This window comes from Urtica dioica, chromosome 11, assembly GCF_054948205.1.
Source record: "Urtica dioica subsp. dioica isolate 48M chromosome 11, U.dioica_male_clone48M_v1_H2, whole genome shotgun sequence".
NCBI lineage: Eukaryota > Viridiplantae > Streptophyta > Magnoliopsida > Rosales > Urticaceae > Urtica > Urtica dioica.
This window is the reverse complement of record NC_142766.1, coordinates 1,612,086-1,635,498: the sequence shown is the minus strand read 5'-3', so window position 1 is coordinate 1,635,498 and position 23,413 is coordinate 1,612,086. Positions and strand designations below refer to the sequence as shown.

Genomic DNA, 23,413 nt, shown 5'->3' with positions numbered 1-23,413 from the left:
AGCTGAAACGCGCTACACCGAGATCGAGAAATTTTCTCTAGCTCTCGTAATGGCAGCCAAAAAGCTACGCCCATATTTCCAAGCTCACCCTATCATGGTCTGAACTGAGCACCCGAACTAGTCTCAAGAATAGAGTGAGTACGGGATTGAGGTCCACCCGAGGACGGCTATAAAGGGCTAGGCCTTAGCCGACTTTAGGGTAGAATGGTCCTACACTCCCGACATGGGAAGAGCGGAAGATTACTCGACCAACGTCTTGTTGATACGAAAGAAAAAGGTCGACCCAACGGGTCCCATATGAGAATTACACGTAGACGGAGCATCTAATACCCGGGGGGTTGGCGTCGGCATCATATTAACTAATCTCGACGGGGTGAAGTTATAGTACGCCCTCCATTATGGATTCCAAGCCTCTAACAACAAGGCCGAATATGAAGCCCTCATCACAGGGGTAGAGCTAGCACAAAAGCTCAGCACCAAAAACTTGTGAATACATTGCGACTCGCAGTTGAACGTAAACCTGGTTAAAGGCAATAATACCGCCAAGGAGCCAAACATGGTCGCCTACCTGGCGAAGACTCGATGCCTTCTCTTGGTTCGAGATCCTCTAGATCCCAAGAGAACAAGACTCTGAGGCTGACGCTCTTGCTCGCCTCGGATCTGGCATCAACGAAGATGGATTAGGGACAATAGAGGATACGCCTCAGCCAACATGGATGAGCCCGATTACCAAATTTATGCGAAGAGGGGAACTCTCCGAAGACCGCAAGAAAGCCGATAAATTGAGAGCTTTATCATCCAAGTATACACTTTGAGATGGCGTACTCTACAAGCACTGTTACTTAACGCCACTGCTTTGATGCCTCGATAGCCTCTTCCCGCTGAGCTTCAGGCGTCACCACCATTGGAGCGGAAGGAAGAGGAACACCGACAGCTGCATCGGGATTAGCCTGCTCAACAGCAACCGCGAGTTCCCGTTTTCAGATTTCACAAAAATTCATATCCGGAATCGGTCCTCCTCGTTCAGATGAAGAAAAATTTGGAACGAACCTTTGTTTCATTTATGCAACATAATAAAAGAAAAGGGAGAAACATAAATCTCATCAAAATTATCCTAAAACAGTTTTAGACGTTACCTTCTTCCCTTAGAATGCGATTTTCGTCCCACGCATCGGAACAACGGAAACACTCTTATGTAAAAATGGACCACGATCTATCCCGAGAATGAAATAGCTTAACTCACTTCAAGAAGGAACCAATAATGTCATGTATTTTAACAAAGGCTGCATAAAAAATAAAAATAAAAATGATTACAGAACAACCAATACAAAAACGCACATTGGATAACTCAGTGAACAAGAGAAAAGCTATTCTACCAATGTCATTAGACCACACAAACAAAATTCTCCACTAAGAGAGCCCAGAGTGAGTTCGTTAACAGGAAAATGAAAAGAAATTAGTTCCCCACTTGTTATCATGACCAGGAAGATGAGAGATTATACTGTGATCAGTACGACCCACGGCATAATAGGTCCCCCCATTCTTCGAATTATTTCTAAGAACAAAAAACCTGACCACGTCCGCAACTTTGAGCATGTAACATTGCCCGCACCCTAGAGCAATCAAACCCATCATTACCCTAACAAAATTCGGACACAACTGTTGAAGAGAAAGGCTCAAAATGCGCAAATATGTGATGACGATAGCATGAATCAGAAATCGGAGACCGCAATGTGTATAAAAAAATCATATAACGCACAATAACTAAGTTTGTGGGTTCGAATGGTATTCCCTAGCCCCCTAAGCATGATTCTAATCAAACTAGAAATCTCACAAACCGTTTGCAAACACTCTAGTTCTCTTGCATTCATGGGATCCCAAGGCTACTAGATTTCTTAATTTATTTCTTTTTCTTTGTCTGTGGCGTCGTCTCCGAATCTAGTAGCCTTGGGATCCCATGAATTCCAGAGAACTAGAGTGTTTGCAAACGGTTTGTGAGATTTCTAGTTTGGCCCCCTAAGCATGATTCTAATCAAACTAGAAATCTCACAAACCGTTTGCAAACACTCTAGTTCTCTGGCATTCATGGGATCCCAAGGCTACTAGATTCGGAGACGACGCCATGGACAAAGAAAAAGAAATAAATTAAGAAATTCGACTCAAACGAAAGGCACTAAGTTTTGACAATGGTGAGAAAATAAAATAAAAAACCTCAGCGAAGAGGAAAGAAAATCTAGTTAGAGAATGAAAAAGTGAAATTTGTACCTTATTAATGGATCTAAGCGATAAAATTTCTTTCATAATCTTTTGCCTTTTATAAGAGTCAAATCATAACCACAAAAATCAATTTCTCAAGTTATATGGAAGAAGAAGAAGGAATGCAATATGATTTGCTGAAAGTAATCATGGTCCTTCAAAATTAAATGGGACGCGTGACGACACGCATGCCCAGGGACGTGATACACGTCACCCCTATGCCCCCTAATCTTGAAATGACTTCCTAAGGTGATGTAACAACATGATAATTATTGAAATGACCCGCAAGAATTATGTTGAGATCAAAAAAATTTAGTTAACCTTTAGTTCGCCCAAGAACCCAATACTTAGCGAACTTGGGAGCTGACTATAGTATTGGGATTAAATCCCTAACTAAATGGGATTTGTTGGGCCCATGGAAGAATCACCGGCCTTCCTCGAAAGGAAGCACGTGCGCTACTTTGGACCAAGAATAAAGGCCCACTTGGGCAAAAGACATGACGACTGAAAAAGGAGAACGAGAAGTCAAGGGCAGCCCGAAAACTCAGTCTAGTCCATGAGTATAACCGAGAAGAAAGGATGATATGGAGCAAGCGGAAAACTGGAACTAAACGGCTACAACTACATCGTCTTCCCTTCGTTTAGAATCTAGAAATTTAAATATTTTTTTGTTGTCTATAAATAAGCATGTTATGGGGGAAGAGTTCAGCCCCATAAAATAATTTGACATTGGGCCGCCAAATTCCAATAATCACCAAAGCCCATGTCTACGAAATGACTTAAATAAAACGGCATTTGTAAATTGATTCTTGTATATTATTGTCGTACAAATCTAAGAGGTCGATCAGGACCAGTCCAAGTACAATTACGAGCTCAGAACGTGACCTCAAAGATTGTGACGAAGTCGAAGTCAACGCAGGAGATGCAATCTCACCTTGAAACCGAGAGAGTTGATGATTTTTACCGAGCCCATTCAAATGTAAGAGCGACATGGCAGAAGAAGAAGCAATGAAGGACGAAGTCGCCGGCACGTGCTCCAAGGATATCGCATCTTGTAGTAGCATAAATTCTCTTTTTCAGAGAGAATTTGCACGTTACTGATTATTATCATTATCTCTCTCTCTCTCTCTCTCTCTCTCTCTCTCTCTCTCTCTCTCTCTCTCTCTCTCTCTCTCTCTCTCTCTCTCTCTGTATTCTTGAGCTCATTGATTGTGTTCATGACCAATCGAGCTCGACCAGTGTACTCAAAATCGGATTTTCAATAAAGTTAACTACTTTTTTATTTCATTTTTACATTTATTATTACGTATTTAATATTCATTTCTTATACAAAGCCTTTCTGAGATCCACAAATAAATTAAATCGAATCAAACCCCAAAACTACCTATATCGTTTTCTTCGTGACTATTGAGGCTTGAAAACGACATCAACACATGTCAATCAGGAAATGTACGTTACTTATTACTCATATACAATACATATTACAATCTTCATATTCATCATTCTATTCACAAATTATTTTTTCTCAATTTATTATTTTCATGCTTTATCTTATTTCTTGTCTTCAGTTCTTGAAGCCCAGTATTATCGACGTGAATTCGAGGCCCATCAATCATAATAAATCAATTCTTAACTCGTAAGTTTTATGACTATTTTTTATTTCAATTTTCTGAATTCGACAATATTATTAAGATTTATTTAGTGATTTTATAAATAATATAATAAAATAAGATCAATCAATTAAATGATTTTTTATATTTTTAATCAAAATAATTTTAATTTATTTCAATTAATAATAAGGTAGTGTAGCTAAATAACCAAAATAATTTGTACTCGACTTTTTTGAAAAATTTGGTCAAATATCCATTAATCAAAATTAACTACATAAAATGTATGAATATACGCTTTCATACATTGTCTTATGTATAAAGAAAAAAACAATTATAATAAATATCATGAGTACAAATTTTCCTTTTTTTATTTGGTGTTGAACCTAATTTATTTTATCTGTCACCCTATAAATTTGTGATACGAAGCAATACCCCACATCAATATGGAAGATTCATCTAACCTAGCAGGTGAGCAGGCCTAACCTGAACCACTCATTGGCCATGGTCATTGAGTGAAAAAGAAGCCCACTTGGATGAAGGGGTTCACGAGCTAGAGGGAGAGAAGAGGTTTTAGAAGAACTTGTATTGGCCAGATTTCTTTTTCTTATTTGCTGATAGGATAATTCATGTCAATACTTTTGTCATTTTTTAATGGTATTTGTAAGCGCATCCAACCTAAAATTATGAAATGCATTTGGTTCTCCAAAATACAATTTCTAAATCAAAAGTGTTTCATCTCTAATTCAATATTCCATTTTTAACATCAAAAAAGCATATTCTTCATTTTATCTATTTTTGTAATGAATTTAACATCTTTCTAGTTATTACACTACGATTCATATTTATTTTATTTGTATACTCTATATCCAATAATGTTATATTTAACAAAATAAAAAAAAATCAATAAATACACATTACATATGAAATTATGTTTAATCAGAGACGAGATTTCGCACACAATATAGAGACAATATGTGCGACAATCTATTCCGATGCATACGATTGATTAGAAAAAGAAAAATGCATAAATGACACAAAGAATGATAACTCAGTTCGGTGAAACATCACCTACATTGGAGGGCAGTGTACCCAGCGAAAAAAAAATTCACTATAAATAAGTAGTCAATAGTACAACAATGGACTTAAATAAACAATCATTGTCTCAATGTCATTTTCCTATTACTATTTGTGAATTCCAAATTAGGCTCCCCTGAATCTGAAGTCCCCTCAATTTCACTCTCACACACTCTCCCAGTGTTTGGTATTATTCGATGTCAACGCTCGTGAAACTTTCAATCACGAAATCACAAAATCCAACAACTCTCTAACACTCAGATGTCTGGAAAAGTGTTTGGAGAATTACATCACACACATCACAGTGTTAGTTTATCAATCCATCGATCGTGAACGTCTAAGATGTCTCAACATATCCTAGAGCATGTCGCCAGAAATATAAGAAACTTGCCAAAAATACAATTCTGCACACGGAGACAAAGATGTCTCAACATATCCTAAAGCATGTCGCCAGACATCTTTCCAAACAGACTTGTAGTAAAAAAAAATAAGCCAACAACATAACATTGTGCTTCAAAATTTATAAAGTAATATCATACAAAAATACTAATAACTTTTTTATTTATATGTGTATGTCATGTTATTTATTTTCTAGTTTATTTGCAATGAATATTAATATTTTAATGTTCTTTTTAGTGTATTTTTTTTATCACATATCAAGTTAATTTTATATATATATATATATATATATATATATATATATATATATATATATATATATCGAATTAGAATAAACTAAAATAGTTTCATATGTAATTTTGTGATGAATGAACACAATTAAACACAATATATAAGTATATAATTATATAATGGACAATCTGTAATTAGATAAACTAATTTTATATTATTAAAATACCACGCCTAAATAGAGTGGAATGAATAGTAAAACTTCAATTTGAGCAAATTCAACTTCATTTTGTCACATCTCACTTTATTATGCAGTGGGTTGAATATGCTCTAATGAAGAGAATCCTGAGAAAAGGCATGACGTTTTATGAAATAAAAATTCTCTATTGCACTTTGATTGGTTGCTCAGAAATTTGAAGTTTTACCTGACTCAAAGAGGAATATGTGATACACCTTGAATTTGAGTATGATCCCCGCTTGTCAAAATGGATGTCAATTTTTGCCAAAAACTTATAAGCTTTTGACATGAAACCTAAAAAAAAACAAAAAAACAAAAAAACAAAAAAAAATGACACCATTGTATAAAGAGGCACCCAAGAAAATTTCACCTGAAAAAGGCGATGAATCAAATTTTAAACGTCTTTTTTCTTCAACAATCAAAAATACCATTTTTTTCACCGATAAACTGCGGCATTTCCCAAGAATTAAAATCGTGTTAATAAACATCCCTAATTTATGTATAGTGTAGTAGTAGCACGTTCTGAAATAAAGTGTTATAGGTGTAATTGGGCGGCCGGTATATCCGTAAATAGCTTTATTTTTTTACCGTTGTATGACATTTACACATTCTAAAGAAAGACAGCAAGGAATATCAATTGTTTAGTGTGGTAAAAAAAAAACTCTCTGAACCACTAGCTTCTCTCTCTCTCTAAAAAAAACACTTTTGGTTTTCTTTCTTCAGATCTAGATCTAGATCTACTTTTTTCTCCCCTGAGGCCGATTCAGGCGAGGATTCCGGCCGCGGCTGGACGTCTCTCGGTCCCGGGGGAGGAGGTGCGAATCGTTACATGAGGTAGAAAGACGACAACAGAGCTTGGCGGTGTTGCTGCAGATTTGTCGACGGTGGTTTCGTGTCGTGGCTCGTCAGCTATGGCAATTGGGCGGTGTGGGTCTTCGGTGACAGCGCCAACGATGCCGCTTTGTGACTCCTTGATGACGGCGTCGGTGCAGCGACAATCCTCGGCGGCGGAGCTGAAGCGTAGCTTTCCGGAGCCGGCGACGGGGACTCTGCGGTGTGTTTCGATGATGCAGTGGCGAGGCTTCTCGGCAACGGAGACGATGTTGCTAAGCTTTCAAGGTTGTCTATCAAACTTTGGTGACATATTTATTTTTTATTTCGAGTTTTTTTGTTTTAAAAGGATTTGTGACTCTTTTATTTTATTGTTGCGTTTTGTTTGGCTTGGTTTAATTTGGAGACGGATTAGCCGTCGTCTACTATCCTGTTGTGGATTTCTTGTTAGGTTATATACGGGTTGAAGAGGCATCTTTTTCGTGGTCATCGGACCGAGGTTGAGTGGATCTTTCCATCAACCAATTTTGGTTTTGTTGAAAGAGCCCTATGTGTGCTCGATTATTGTGCTCGCCGTTCTTCCTCTTGTCGGAAGCATGCACAAAACGTGCGATTACCGGAACTTAGTGTTAGTTTCACTTCGACTTAGGTTTGAGGTGTTCCATGTATTAAGGTGTTTTTCTCATGTATTGATGGGTTTTTACCCAATTTTAATGGAAAATCCGTGACATTCAAAAAAAAAAAAGGACAGCAAGGAAAATTAATCTGTCATTTATCGATGACAAAGATTGGGTGAAAATATTCATTGAAGTCAGGTAAAATTAGAAAAAAGAACCATACACTCAGATGGCATTCTTTATTTGGGTATTTCATTTGCTTTTTTGATGTGTCTGTACTATTCTTAATGGAGAGCCTTCTAACAGGTCTGCTTCCAAAACCATTTCAATAGTTTTTAATTACGCACACATATTAATATGTATCCCAAAGCAATACAGCCCGGCCTTTTTTTGCAATTGTTCAGAGACGTATTTAATGAAAAATATAAACTTAAAAAATAAAATTAAAAACAGGGATGAGAGGTATCTAGTATATGTTACATTTTCAAGAACATTACTCCACGACTGGTCCTAAAGAATTTCATGACAAACTATATTTCCTTGTATTCATCACATCATTCTCTCATCCGTCACGACCAACCTTCGCATTAAAATGGCCTATTTGTCAAATTGCCATATAGTTCAATGGTCCATCAATGGTCCATCAATTCTGGCACATGAACAGGGTAATTGTGGATCAGATCGGACCAAACATTGTACTTCCCTGAGTCTATTTTCCTGAGGCACTTCCAAACCGCACTGTTGCATTTGAGGCCACTCCCGAAACCCAGCTGCCAAATCCTATCCCCTTTCTTCACCCTCCCTTTGGCCTCGAGATAGCTCAGCGCGTACCAAGTCGAGGCCGAAGAAGTGTTCCCGAATTTTTGAAGAGTCATCCTCGAGGCCTCGACAGAGCACTCACTGAGGCCCAGCCTGTCCTTCACCGTCTCAATCACCGCCTTCCCACCCGAGTGGATGCAGAAGTGCTCGAACGCCGTCCTAAAATTAGGGACATAAGACCTCTTTTTCCTCCACATTACTTCTAGGGCATACTTAACTTGTTCCGAGTAGGGAAGGACTAACACCGCTAGTGAAGCCACGTTCACTTTCAAGGCCTCGCCTGCAAGTTGCCTGAGCGATTTCGATAGCCTGACGCCGGTGATTCCCTCCTCGTCCGGCTCTTGAATCACGCATCTGTAGTACCGGTCTTCGGCCCCGACGTGGGTCCTGACCAGGTGTCTGAGCTCGTATTTCGCCACTTCCGCATCAGCCTTCTTATTGGAAAGCAAGACCGCAGCGCCGCCCATTCGGAACAGGCAATTAGCGAGCAACATGGACTTTACCTTTCCGTGGTAGATGTTCGAACACACTGATTCCGTGCTGAGGATCAAGGCGAGCGAGTCACCGTGGATGCTTAGGAGGTCCTTTGCCAAGGAGACCGAGATCAACCCCGCGCTACATCCCATGCCGGAGAGGTTAAAGCTCCGCACGTCGCTCCTGAGGCCGAACTTGTGGATGACCATCGAGGCCAAAGACGGTATTGGACACACAACACTGCAGTTGGTGATAACAATGTCGATGGTATTGGGGTCGATCGCGTGTTTCTCAAACAGCTTCCCAGCCACGGAATAGAGCACCATTTCGACTTCTTCTAACGTGGCATCGAATGTCTGATCGTTTGGAAGGTGTTGGATACCAGGAGGGAAGTAGCTTTCACTTCCAATACCAGATCTCTCCAAGACTTTTGTGAGGAATTCGATGTTTTCGGCATCATATTTGTCCCATCTTTCTATGTGCTCTAAGAAGGTTGCTGTGGGGACTCTATACATTTCCGGTGGACGATAACATACAGAGTCAATGAGATAAACATGTTTCGACCTGAAAAACCGGTAAGTGATTGCTGCAGCAATTACGAGAGTGGAAGCTAGAAGCTTGAAACAAAAGACAGAAATAAAGACGTTCGGAGCGTTGACGACTAACGCTTGAAGGGAGAAATCCATGAAAAAAGATTGACATGCGAGTGTTTTATTGTTTTAGTTTTTCGTGCTTATATGCATGCTTGTGTCATTCACTGTTTTAGGCAGGAATAGCGGGTAGAAGGTTCACGCCAAGATAGTGCACATCAAGACCAGCTCTAAATTTCGTGTCCTTTGTAAAGAGTAAAAATGGCATGACTAATTGCGTATAAAACTCCTCTCGCCTAGAACTTGGTGATTGATATAAAATATCACCAACACTCTACATAACATCATATTAAACACACGAATTTACTAGCAGCACCACTATAAGATGAGAAAACTGATTTGGGAAATGTCAAAGAAGAGTACAACAGACCAACGCGTTATCAAACATTAAGATATATTCTCATCAAAACAACAGGAATACTTTAAAAATCTCTAATTTAATAAACAAAATTGTGAACAGAAACTAGTAGTATCAATAAGAACACCATCACATTGGCAAATCTAAAAGAAACAAAAAAAAAAGGTAACAGGAAATTCAGCAACAAGAAAACTGAAGTTCTTCAATTTCAAAATATGATATTGCGGATATCTAATCTTCCTCCTCACCCTCGTTCTCGGCGATGTTGAAGTACCTGAGCTCATAGACATTCCTATCCTTGTTGGAGGCAATCACGCGAAGCCAATCACGGACATTGTGTTTCTTCAAGTACTTCTTTGTCAAGTACTTCAAGTACCTGAACCCGAAATGAAACAGATAAGAAACCACATACTAACACACTAAACAAAAATTTATCACAGCAGACTAAGCAGAAAGTTTAAGCATATTTTCAATATAATTGCAAGTCCTCAATATTAATGGCCCAAGCAATGGGGATTTCGCAACCCTTAATTGACAAAACTAGTTATTCCTAACATAATAGCACACAGGACGCGTAAATCAATTTTCGATGTCTCCTAGATCAGGATCAAGGACTACTAAAATAATAGCGCACGGGACCCGCATATCATTTTTCAGTATCTCCTAGATCAGCACATAGAGATCTTCCACAAAGAAAACATATTTCGAATTGCAAAATTAAAGAAACCTAACATAAGATTCTCGGTGGATTGGGAGGAATAAACACAAGAAAATCGAACCATAAATACCTCTTGGAGAAATTGCTGTCAGAGGTGACAGAGATCTTGTTCTTCTCGCGGGTGACAGTAACGGAGTCGCCAAGAGCACCGGCCTTGCCTCCGACCTTAATCCTCTCCTGGAGAAACTTCTCGAGAGAAGCAATGTCCATGATTTTGTCCTCCACCGGCTTCGCACAGTCGATGGTGAACGTCGCTCCTTTCTTCTTCCCTTTCGGGACCGCGGCGCTTCCTCGACTCATCTTTCTTCGCTGCTCACAATCCACAAATACAAAACTCAAAACAATGAAATCAAACCCAACCCATATATCGGAACAAACACTATATCGTGAGGTAGGATCAAACCTAGCAGAGAGAGAGAGAGTGTCGATTCGTTTCAGAGCGGCGAGTGCGAGAAGAGGAAGTTAGGGCTCTACATTAGGGTTTTCGCTTTATAATGATGACTTATCTATCCTTTCTTTTCTATATTTGCGTTTATGAGGCTCTAATATTTTCTTGCTATCACTTGTTTTTCCAAATTTCTGTTTTTCTTTTCAATTTTATCCTTTTCATTTTAGCTATCACAAAATATCAATTAATCAGTGACTCTCCATTTTTTATGTTTAGCAACAATTCTAGAAAGAATTTTATTTTAAAGTTTCCTTATAAAAGAAACATAGTGGCGTCATATACATCATATATAAAAAATTAATAAATATATTCATAAGCTAAGGTAAAATATATACTAGGATTTTTTTTACATTTACACTTGTAAAATATCAATGTTTAATATGCGTGTTTAGACAAAACTTATTTGTTTGATTTACACACGAAAATTCAATTGTGTATGAATTTTTTTTGTAAAAAATATAAAAATTTTGAAATGTTGATATTTGTTGGACAAATATTAATAATTTTTTTATGGAAATGTTGATCTACAACCAAAAAAAAAATTGAAAATGTGAACAATTACGGACGAGTGCTAGATAGTATAACTTATTGTATCACTTTATGACACTTCGATTTCAACTTGTACTTTTCATAAGATATCTCTAGGGAATGGTCTTGTGCATTATAATTTCTCGCTTAGGTTGTGTGTTCGACTTGCATGCCTTCCGCCCCCTTTTAACTCATCCTCGTCGATCTTTACGGCATTGCCGCTATTTGATTAAATTGTCTCTTATTTCTTTAAAATACAAAAAAAAAATGAAAATAGGATGACGAACATTGATTTCATAATTTAACACTCATCATCAATTTGTTAATTCAAGCAAAAACTAATTCCATAATTTAACATACATATTTATAATCACATAAGGAATAAAATATAAATTAAAAAAAATAATCTATTAAGTAAATATGAATAAATTGGTGAAATAGTCAAATGAATACTTTCAATTAAAACGATAGCTAAACTATTAAAAACAAAAAGAATTTGGAGAAGAATATTAGTAGTTTGGAAAAAAAAAAATTACCAAAAGCGAAAGTAAGACAAAATTATTAATAAAATTTGGAGGGAGAAATTTGTGTGTACATTTATACCCTCTTCTTTAATTTTCTTTTTTTTCTGCTCTCTTTTCTCTCTCTTTTTCTTCTGCTCGATGTTAAAGCGTCATTTACCAGCACCAGAAAATGACCCCTCCAAAAGCAAAATGGCCATACCACGCTCCGGCTATTATTGCTATCTCCATGCCTTGACGCCCCTTGACGCGCTTCGTCGGAAGCTTGACACGCATCGCCAAAGACTCAACAAACCTCGCCAAAGACTTGAAAACTTGACAAACCTCACCAAATACTTGCCACGGCTTGATTCACATCGCGCCCGCCACGCAATGCTCTCACTCACCTAACCAAAAATTTGTGGCGCCTTGCCGAAAACTCGATGCACCTCGCCAAACACGCCTCGCAAATGACTCTCCACGGCCTGACACGCATGCCAATGAGTGACCCTGGCCGTGCAGCCACCGAGACACGCTACATGGTCAAAAAAAGGCACATGCCATGGTCGTGGTCATACGGACATCTGGCCCGCCGTACGATTGGCCATTTCTCGCCTCAAGCCATGTTGTACGGCACTTCCCCGGCTCCAGCCTTGCCGTGTCGTACGGAAGCCTCCCGACTCAATTCATATCGTACGGCCACCCAAAAATGCCTCGAGACACGCCTTAAGGCAACCAAAGGTGTCATACGAAACTCGACCACTTCCAACCTTTCTGTACAGCACAAAAATGGGTCGTACGGCACCCTTTGCCTCAAAGACTCACCGTACGGCAACCCAAATGGTTGTACAGCATCTACACACCTCCAACATGGCCTTACAACCTATCCTAGCCTACCCCACATTTTCCTTGCCCTTCTTTCACACTTTTAACAATTCTCACCTCACCAATTCAATCCAAAACTTATATTAATCCTTCAAGGCTCCTTCTAAGCAATTTACATACTCCTACACATTGAAACTCCTATAAATACACTCCACCCTACCACATGAAAAGAATCGACTACGCCCTTTGCCTCAAAGACTCACCGTACGGCAACCCAAATGGTTGTACAGCATCTACACACCTCCAACATGGCCTTACAACCTATCCTAGCCTACCCCACATTTTCCTTGCCCTTTTTTCACACTTTTAACAATTCTCACCTCACCAATTCAATCCAAAACTTATATTATTCCTTCAAGGCTCCTTCTAAGCAATTTCCATACTCCTACACATTGAAACTCCTATAAATACACTCCACCCTACCACATGAAAAGAATCGACTACGCCCCTCATAGATAACAGTTCCGGAGAAATCTTAGGAGTCTTCGCCATAATCGGGACTAGGTACTTTAAGCGACATCTTCTTCGAGACCAAAGGAAAGCCATACTCCGACCTCTCCACAATGCGTGTGTCGCAAATGTGATGCAAAAAATCGTATCAACACTCGCTAGTGCTCTTTCTCTTTTGCCCTAATTTAAAATCTTTCTCTTTTTCTCCTCTCTTCTATCCTAATTCGCATCAAAACACCACAATTTAGAAATCCTCATGGTTGAGTCCTCGCGTGTCTCATAAGCAACCCTTACCAGACTTCTTCACCAACAACAACAAAACTTGCAAACATTGTCAACTGAACAGAAAAGCAAGGATATTGAGGTGAAAGGGGATGATGAGGATTTCAAAGTGGATTTTGAGATTTAATGTGTTATGGGGACTATGCGACAGTGAGAGTAGGTGACCAAGAAAGTTCATAGGTTCATCGCCAAACAACTTCATGGACCTATTTGCAGTCAAAGAACGAGGAAATGGACCTTGACTTTGTATTATTGATAATCAAAACGATATTAGGAAATTAAAATTCCATTTGTATTTGAAATTCAAATCGAAGAAACATCTACGTGTTAGTTCTGTTTCCATATGAGACTCCCCGTGTGACCAAAGGAGGATAAAATGGAGTAAAGCCCAATCCAACAAGGGAATAGGCAGCGAGGAAGTTTGAGTCTTGGGAGTTTGTGCGTTTTTAACCTTGAAAAGATTTGGTTGCAGACGAGACTTTTACCATTGGGCAAGAGGTCTTCGATGAAATACCCATGAGTTTCTAGAGGCGATCAAGATGTGTTTTGTAAAGATTTTAATTTGTATTTATGTTTATCTCTTTTATAAGATGCATTTGTGGCACATCAGTCACAAACCATGGTATTTCGTGACACATCTGCCACGAAAACTTGTACATTCGTGACTATTCTAACTTTGTTTTTGTAATTATGGACACTCTAGTTGAAGGCTGTGGAAAAAGCAATGGGAAAGATGCAGTCTCAGTTCACATCTATAATGGAGAGCTTCCAATTCTTTAAAAAAGAGTTGTTGATCACAATTAAGCACTTCCGAGATGAACTTGACAACAAGGTTGAATACGTAAGTTAGAAGAGGAAACTTGAGGGAAAAAAAGAAAAAAAGCCAAGAAAATGAAGAAAGTAGAAGCATTTGTGAGGAAGAGACTCGAAAATAAAATGAAGCAAAAGAGAGGAAAAAGAAAAACGACGATGAAGACATGAAGAAAGAAGACGATGAAGAAAAGAAAAAGAAAGACAACAAAGAAAAGAAGGAAAAATTAAGATGATGGAGAAAAAGAAGAAGAAGAACGACGACGAAGAATAGACAAAAAAAAAATAGAAGACAAAGAAAAGAGGAAGAAAATTGACAAAGACAAGAAGATGAAAGTGTTGGGAATATTGCCCACTTGAAGATAATGATTACTAAATTCGATAATAAGATTACTTTATTAGCATTATATGATTAGTGGGTTGAGTTCTAAACAATTAGAATCAATAACAACTATCTTCCATAGCCTCTGTATCTAACTGAGTCACGTGTTGGGCACCTGAGTTCGGGCAGTGTGCTAAAACATGGTCGATGACTGATATACGCTTGGAAAGCTATATCTAAAGTCATATATGTGGAACACATAGGTGAAGGCTGATCACTATGTGGGAGCATTCTACACTTGTGGTAAGTGTATGACTTGGACAGGTCTTGGTTGTAGATGTGTCGTTTAAGGACAATAACGACACACTAACCGAGGTCACTATGATGGTCACAGTGAGACTTGATCTAAATCCTGAAGTGATCATGGACACTGGGTTATGTTACTGAGCTCTTCGACTCATTCGCTAAAAGGCTATTCATGCTAATCACAGCTTATGTCTTGGGAGTTTTCTCAGAGCATGATTCGAGTGGGAAGTGATTTACAGATACGGAATCCAGCCTTCCTGAAAGAAGGTTAATGTTCACTCACCTAAGGGTTGATTCCAGAACCGATAGATTGCTAGCACTTTCGAAGTAAGTAACGTTCGAAAGAATCTTTCGCTGGGGAAGCAACAATGCTTAGGGCTGATATGTATCAAGTAAAGTATAACGGAAAAATTGACTTCTCTTGACACGGGTTGAACCTGGAGGATCTTGATCACGAACTGACTATATCAGTGGACACTCGTCACGATGAGTAAATATAATTCTAGTATAAAGGAGAGTTCAGTCTTGGCTTACAAGGTGGAGTATTTGACCAAGATTAGACGAATCGATGGCCAAAAGAGAAAGGACTATTTCGTGTTTTTCATCGGATTTGTTAAGCTTCTATTACTAGGTCCATAGTCTCCGATTCGGCTCTGATAAAGGCGGATAAGAACTTTCGTATAATAATGTTTATCATTATTAATCTCACTTGCTGTAATTGTGATTGACAGCATTAATTCTGGAAAACGGGTATTCGCAGAATTAAATAAATATTTATGGTAGAATTGTTTATTTATTGTTTGATCAAGTAAATAAACAATTATTAATCATTTGTTTATTGTTGGACCAAGTAAATAAATGATTAATTGGGTTTTAAGCAATTGGGCCCTGCACACATGAAAAATTCGAATTTGGCTATTTGGCACTAGGGTTTGCGCAAATCTCCTTGGCCGTGTGCCATCAAATTCGAAAATACATAATTGGTATTTACCAATTTTTTCTCTTTAGTTGTTTATATAAAGGAGAGAGAAAAATATAAGATATTGTCCTATATTTTCTCCTTATTTAAAGGAAAGTATTTAGGAGAATGTTGTCGCTGTTTTTCGGACAACTATTTAGGAGCCAAAGACGGTTAGACCCAAGGCCGGACCAAGTGGTCTCGTCTTGACTCGAGCGTGTCGGACTTGGTATCCCAAGTCGTCCCTTAGCTGTGGGTGTAGCTCACCTCGTCTCGATACCTGAAAAGCAAACAAGAGCTTGTGAACTACAAAGGGGAAACAGGGGGGGTGCCCCTGTTTACCTCTCCGACGCTCAACATTAGTGTGATTGAGGTGGAGTATAGAGGTTTTAGGGGTGTTTAGAGGCCAAAGCTTGAGAGAAACGAGCGAGGTACGAGTTCGGCAGCGTTTCAGTACTCAAGAATGGATTACCTGGGTCAAGGGAAGGACCCTTGTATTTATAGGCAGCCAAGGGGTGGTTTGAAGACCCCTTGGCCGAGTGAGCAAGGTTGGGCCGGCCTCGGAGGAGGGCCGGCCTTGGAGTGCCGGCCGTGGAGGGCCGGCCATGGAGGGAGGCCGGCCTTGGAGTGCCGGCCGGCCATGGAGGAGGGCCGGCCTTGGAGCGCCGGCCATGGAGGGAGGCCGGCCTTGGAGTGCCGGCCGTCCATGGAGGAAGGCCGGCCTTGGAGCGCCGGCCTTGGCCAGCGCCGGCCGTGGAGGGCCGGTCTTGGAGCGCCGGCCGAGGAGGGCCGGTCTTGGAGCGCCGGCCGAGGAGGGCCGGCCTTGGAGGGCCGGCCATGGAGGAAGGCCGGCCTTGGAGCGCCGGCCGGCCATGGAGGAGGGCCGGCCTTGGAGCGCCGGCCGTGGAGGGCCGGCCTTGGAGCGCCGGCCTTGGCCAGCGCCGGCCGTGGAGGGCCGGCCTTGGAGCGCCGGCCGTGGAGGGCCGGCCTTGGAGCGCCGGCCGTGGAGGGCCGGCCTTGGAGCGCCGGCCGTGGAGGGCCGGCCTTGGAGCGCCGGCCGTGGAGGGCCGGACTTGGAGCGCCGGTCGTGGAGGGCCGGCCTTGGAGCGCCGGCCTTGGCCGGCGCCGGCCTTGGAGAGCCGGCCTTGGCCAGCGCCGGCCCTGGGCCGGTCACACGCCGGGCGGCCGCCGGCCGGGAGCTGGCTGGATGGCACTTGGCCGGCCGGGAGCCGCTGTGCGGGCCTTGCACCGGTCGCGTGGATCTAAGCGATGCCTTAGTTCTCGTCGGTCCGAGACGGACCGACAACATTAGCCCCCCGAGTTTCCGGTCGAGCGTAGATCGAGTGGAAACTCAAAATCTACGCCTTTATACGGATGCGGGATGAACGCTCTCGGGTTCGTGTCATGAGGAATGGCCCTCGCGCGTTGCGAGGGACGGCCTTTGTGCGTCGCGAGGGACGGCCTTTTGTTTCGGGTTGATCGTGCGTGGCTTATTTTCTCGGTCTGCCAATGAGGGCGTGATCGATTAGCACGACTTTATTGTGTCGTGCGCGTCTTATTTTCTCGACTTGCCAACGAAGGCATAACCGATTTGCACGTCTTCTGTTGTCTTGTGCGCGTCTTGTTTTTTCGATTCGCCCACGAAGGCATAATCGATTTGTACGTCTTTGCTGTTTTGTGCGCGTCTTACTTTTCTCGATTTGCCAACGAAGGCACAATCGATTAGCACGTCTTTTTTGTTTAGTGCGCGTCTTACTTTTCTCGATTTGCCAACGAAGGCATAATCGATTTGCGTGTCTTTTTTGTGTTGTGCGCGTCTTACTTTTCTCGATTTGCCAACGAAGGCATAATCGATTAGCACATCTTTTTTGTTTAGTGCGCGTCTTACTTTTCTCGATTTGCCAACGAAGGCATAATCGATTTGCGTGTCTTTTTTGTGTTGTGCGCGTCTTACTTTTCTCGATTTGCCAACGAAGGCATAATCGATTAGCACGTCTTTTTTGTTTAGTGCGCGTCTTACTTTTCTCGATTTGCCAACGAAGGCATAATCGATTAGCACGTCTTTGTTGTATTGTGCGCGTCTTACTTTTCTCGATTTGCCAACGAAGGCATAATCGATTTGCGCGTCTTTGTCGTTTTGTGCGCGTCTTACTTTTCTCGATTTGCCACCGAAGGCATAATCGATTTGCACGTCTTTGTCGTTTTGTGCGCGTCTTACTTTTCTCGATTTGCCACCGAAGGCATAATCGATTTGCGCGTCTTTGTCGTTTTGTGCGCGTCTTACTTTTCTCGATTTGCCACCGAAGGCATAATCGATTTGCACGTCTTTGTCGTTTTGTGCGCGTCTTACTTTTCTCGATTTGCCACCGAAGGCATAATCGATTTGCGCGTCTTTGTCGTTTTGTGCGCGTCTTACTTTTCTCGATTTGCCAACGAAGGCATAATCGATTTGCACGTCTTTGTCGTATTGTGCGCGTCTTATGTTCTCGATTTGCCAACGAAGGCATAATCGATTAGCACGTCTTTTTCGTTTAGTGCGCGTCTTACTTTTCTCGATTTGCCAACGAAGGCATAATCGATTTGCACGTCTTTTTTGTTTCTTTCTTTTTTTTTCAGCATTGTTTCCCATTAGCCCCCCGAGTTTCTCGTGTACTCGTAGAGAAGACTAGAAATTTTAATGCAGCAAGATAAAGACTTCGAGGTGAAATGTGATGCAATTATCATGCCCAAATAGTAAAAAATTACATCCCTGGGCCATTGGCCTTATTGAAATTCGAGATTGTCTTAAAACTGGAAATAAAATGACATAATGAGAAAAGGGGGACGGGCTTAGCCCACGACATGCAGCTGTGAGCTCTCCGGTTCTTCGATCGCTGCCTGGTCCATGACAGTCACCGTCGCCGGACCCTTCCTTCCCTGCCATGGATGGCCTTCGTGCACCGTGGCTGCCCCGACCGTTCTCAGGACATACTCTTTTAATTTCCCGTCTTGAATCAGGGCCTCGATCTGACGCCTAAGATGGTAGCACTCGGACGTCAGATGCCCGTGATCCTGGTGGTACTCACAGAACTTATTTCGATCCCTCTTCGCGGGGTCCTTCGCAAGGGGAGCCGGACTTCCCAGCTTGTCGCGGTGTAGAGCTAGGATCCGCTCTTGCGGAGTGTTCAGCGGGGTGTACGTTGATAACGCTCGGAAGTTATCAACGTGCGACGGTCTTGGACCGGAGAGGGGGCGACCGTTAGGGGCCCGGCCTCCCTTGCTCCTCTTGCCTTGAGGGTCGGGGCGATCTTCGTCCCGTTCTTCGCGGTGGCGACTACCTTGTCCTCCTGACTTCCAGTCATCGCGGCCATCGAGATAGTCCTCGATTCCTATATGTGTGCGGGCTCTCGTCATCAGCTCCGCCATGTCTCGCGGGACTTGCCCGACAATGGACTTGAGGAAGTCGCTCGTGCGAACTCCCTCGGTAATCGCCGTGATGGCGTCCCTGTCGTCGAAGCCCTCGACTTTGTGAGACTCCTCGGTGAAGCGGGCGAGGTATTGTCTCAACGTCTCATCTCTCCCCTGTCGAATGGAGAGGAGGTGGGTCTTCGATTTCTTGTGTGCCACAAGCGTGGCAAAGCGAGCAAGGAAAGCCTCTCGCAAGGCCCGGAAGGACGGGATGCTTCCAGGCCTCAAACTTTGGAACCACTCAAAGCCCGACCCTGTGAGAGTCAGGCTGAAGGCTTGGCAGAGGGTGGCGTCCGTCTGCCCTTGCATCGTCATCCACGTCTCATAGTGTTGGACGTGGAAGTGGGGGTCCGTACATCCATCATAGGGGGGAATGGACGGTAACTTAAAGTTTCCCACGCATGGCTGCGCGAGGACTTGTGCGGCGAAGGGAGAGTATGACTCCTCGATCCCTCCGTACGGCCTTTGCCTCCCTGACTCCCTCATCTCGTTGATTTGATTCTGGAGGCTCTGAATCATCGTGACCACGTCAAGCCCGTTAGCAGGGCCGACCGTCGGGGCCACGGGAGTCACCGGTTGGCGTTCGTTGGACGCTTGGTCCATGACATTGGCCTGAGGTCGGCCAGGAGTTGCGGCGGGGAGCGCGTCCCTTCGAGAATTTAGCCTTTGGCGGAGATCCTCCCCTCGGGAGTTTCTCTGCGCCGTCAAGCGCTCTCTAAGGTCCACGCTTGGTGCGCGCCGAGGCGAGGTCGCCCTTGGTCGGGTCGTCCGGCGAGCGCTTCGGCTATCTGCTCCATCGTCGACCAGAGTCGCTCTCTCCTCGGCGAGGGGCCGTGTCCGGCCACCTCTTGAAACCGAAAGGGCGAGTCCCCGGGACTGTGACCGTGCCTGTTGTCGCGCCGGGTACAAAGGATCGGCCAACGCACCGTTGGCCCTCTCGGGTCGCGCTTGAGCGAGGCTAGGGGTGGCCTCGTTGGTCCTCGACTCCTCCACGTATTCGGGGTCGGAGTAATCTTGAGCAGATCGATCCTCGACGTCGTAGCCAAGGAGACCGGCGATGAGGGAGCTTTCAACGCCGGGACGGTCAAGAAGCTCCGCGAGCCGCCGGGCCGTGTCCTCTCGGAGCTCGGCCTCGGGGTCGTTTACCGGGTCTTGGGGCTGGCTCTCGCTATCGCGAGGTTGCCCCTCAAGACGGTGTGCGAGGAGTCGGAGACCGTACCTCGAGCTAGTCGCTCGGGTACCCGCGGAGGTAGTGGGAATGTGACTCATCTCTCGAGAGTCGTGAGAATAAAGGAAAAACTGGTAGAGGGAATGCGTCGTCAAGGTCGAGAGGCCCCCTCCTTCTAGCGCCAAAATGTTGTCGCTGTTTTTCGGACAACTATTTAGGAGCCAAAGACGGTTAGACCCAAGGCCGGACCAAGTGGTCTCGTCTTGACTCGAGCGTGTCGGACTTGGTATCCCAAGTCGTCCCTTAGCTGTGGGTGTAGCTCACCTCGTCTCGATACCTGAAAAGCAAACAAGAGCTTGTGAACTACAAAGGGGAAACAGGGGGGGTGCCCCTGTTTACCTCTCCGACGCTCAACATTAGTGTGATTGAGGTGGAGTATAGAGGTTTTAAGGGTGTTTAGAGGCCAAAGCTTGAGAGAAACGAGCGAGGTACGAGTTCGGCAGCGTTTCAGTACTCAAGAATGGATTACCTGGGTCAAGGGAAGGACCCTTGTATTTATAGGTAGCCAAGGGGTGGTTTGAAGACCCCTTGGCCGAGTGAGCAAGGTTGGGCCGGCCTCGGAGGAGGGCCGGCCTTGGAGTGCCGGCCGTGGAGGGCCGGCCATGGAGGGAGGCCGGCCTTGGAGTGCCGGCCTTGGAGTGCCGGCCGGCCATGGAGGAGGGCCGGCCTTGGAGCGCCGGCCATGGAGGGAGGCCGGCCTTGGAGTGCCGGCCGGCCATGGAGGAGGGCCGGCCTTGGAGCGCCGGCCTTGGCCAGCGCCGGCCGTGGAGGGCCGGTCTTGGAGCGCCGGCCGAGGAGGGCCGGTCTTGGAACGCCGGCCGAGGAGGGCCGGTCTTGGAGCGCCGGCCGAGGAGGGCCGGCCTTGGAGCGCCGGCCGGCCATGGAGGAGGGCCGGCCTTGGAGCGCCGGCCTTGGCCAGCGCCGGCCGTGGAGGGCCGGTCTTGGAGCGCCGGCCGAGGAGGGCCGGTCTTGGAGCGCCGGCCGAGGAGGGCCGGCCTTGGAGCGCCGACCGGCCATGGAGGAGGGCCGGCCTTGGAGGGCCGGCCATGGAGGAAGGCCGGCCTTGGAGCGCCGGCCGGCCATGGAGGAGGGCCGGCCTTGGAGCGCCGGCCGTGGAGGGCCGGCCTTGGAGCGCCGGCCTTGGCCAGCGCCGGCCGTGGAGGGCCGGCCTTGGAGCGCCGGCCGTGGAGGGCCGGCCTTGGAGCGCCGGCCTTGGCCAGCGCCGGCCATGGAGGGCCGGCCTTGGAGCGCCGGCCGTGGAGGGCCGGCCTTGGAGCGCCGGCCGTGGAGGGCCGGCCTTGGAGCGCCGGCCTTGGCCGGCGCCGGCCTTGGAGAGCCGGCCTTGGCCAGCGCCGGCCCTGGGCCGGTCACACGCCGGGCGGCCGCCGGCCGGGAGCTGGCTGGATGGCACTTGGCCGGCCGGGAGCCGCTGTGCGGGCCTTGCACCGGTCGCGTGGATCTAAGCGATGCCTTAGTTCTCGTCGGTCCGAGACGGACCGACAAAAGAGAATATTTAGGAGAATAATATATTCTCCTTTATTATCTCACTAAATAAATTATTCTCTATTTAAATAAAAGAATAATATCTCATAGATATTGATCTGATGGATGAGAGAAAAAGTAGGATTCACTTGTTGAGATCCAATGGCCTAGATTAAATCCTCTAGTGTGAACACAATAAAAAGAAATAAAATATTCTGGAAGATTCCATGAATATCTCCTTTTACTACTATAAATAGGGGTTCATGAGAAGGCAAAAATAAGCAATTATTTTAAGGAATTTTGAGTGAAAATTTCGTGCATCTTAGCCCCTCCTTGGCCGTGCATCTGCCTCTCCCTCCCCTCGGAAATTCGTTTCCATTCTTAGTAAAATAAGAGAGAGATCTCGAAACACCTAGTTTCGTGATCTAGTGAGATAAAGACTGTGCCCACTAATCTTTCTTATTCGTCTCGGAGATTACGTTTCGGAAGACTAAGGTGTCATCCTCGAGTCCTTCATCAAGACGACGCAAGGAGTACGCGATTGGATTGGAGCGTTCTGTAGCTGAACCGAAAATCAATGTAAGTACTCGATTACTCTTATATCGGTTGTTTGACTTATATGCTCTCGTGAATTAAATTAATTAAACATAACTAGATCTTGTTAATTATAACCATAATTTAATTAGCTTATGATCAGCGTAATTAATTATTTTTCCGCATTAATATGGATATATGGGGGAATAATCTCAAACGAGTCGCATCGGAGCGATTGTTCGTGTCTGATGCGAGCTCGATCCACCAACAGAAAGACGACGAAGACGAGAAGAAAATATATGATGAAGAAAATAAGGCGGAAGAAGATGAAGAAAAGAAGAAACAAAAGGTAGTGCTTTTCTCTCTCTTTTTAAAGCGTTTATTTTTCGACACATCATTCAAGAAACATGTGATTTCGTGACTGGTGTGTTGCGAAATAGTGCAATTCATTACACATATGTTACTTATTGGCTGGTTTCTGTGTTGGGCAGGAGGGGGAAGAAATGAAAAAGAAAGACGATGAAGAAAAATAGGTGGAAGTAGATGACGAAAAGAATTAAAAAAAAAATTTATTTGTCAACATACCATTTTTTATAAATTATTATAAGGATATATTTGGCTTGTTTTTATTTAGTCAAATCTTATACAATATCATGGATTTACTTAACATATTAAATTTTACAACCAAACAATGTGAATTTTACATTCCTGAAAATGTGATTACTTTAATGAAAGTCTCATAAATGTAATTACATTTCATTACCTCAACCAAACACACCCTTAACCTTAGGTACGTATGATTATGAAAGTAATGAGAATGGAAAGAGAATGTGACGAGAATGAGAATGTTTATAGGAAAGGAATAAAATATGAAGGTCATTCCATCATATTAACAAAAAAATACCCTTAATTATTTCTCAACCAAGCAGAAAAAATAAAATAGAAATGAGGCGTTAAAACT

At 43.7% G+C, this 23,413-nt stretch overlaps 1 protein-coding gene and 1 pseudogene across 1 annotated transcript; both read right to left on the bottom strand.

Moving 5' to 3' along the window:
* Positions 1-7,670: 7,670 nt before the first annotated feature.
* LOC149380629 (3-ketoacyl-CoA synthase 7 pseudogene) lies at positions 7,671-9,232 on the bottom strand (annotated as a pseudogene).
* Positions 9,233-9,573: 341 nt separating this feature from the next.
* Positions 9,574-10,785, bottom strand: LOC149380628 (large ribosomal subunit protein eL22z). The gene is made up of 3 exons (XM_089601616.1): positions 10,676-10,785; positions 10,343-10,581; positions 9,574-9,930 (listed from the first exon to the last, which is right to left on the bottom strand). The coding sequence occupies exons 2-3, from the start codon at positions 10,570-10,572 to the stop codon at positions 9,786-9,788; spliced, it is 375 nt and encodes a 124-aa protein (XP_089457742.1). The 5' UTR covers positions 10,573-10,581; positions 10,676-10,785; the 3' UTR covers positions 9,574-9,785.
* Positions 10,786-23,413: the final 12,628 nt, after the last annotated feature.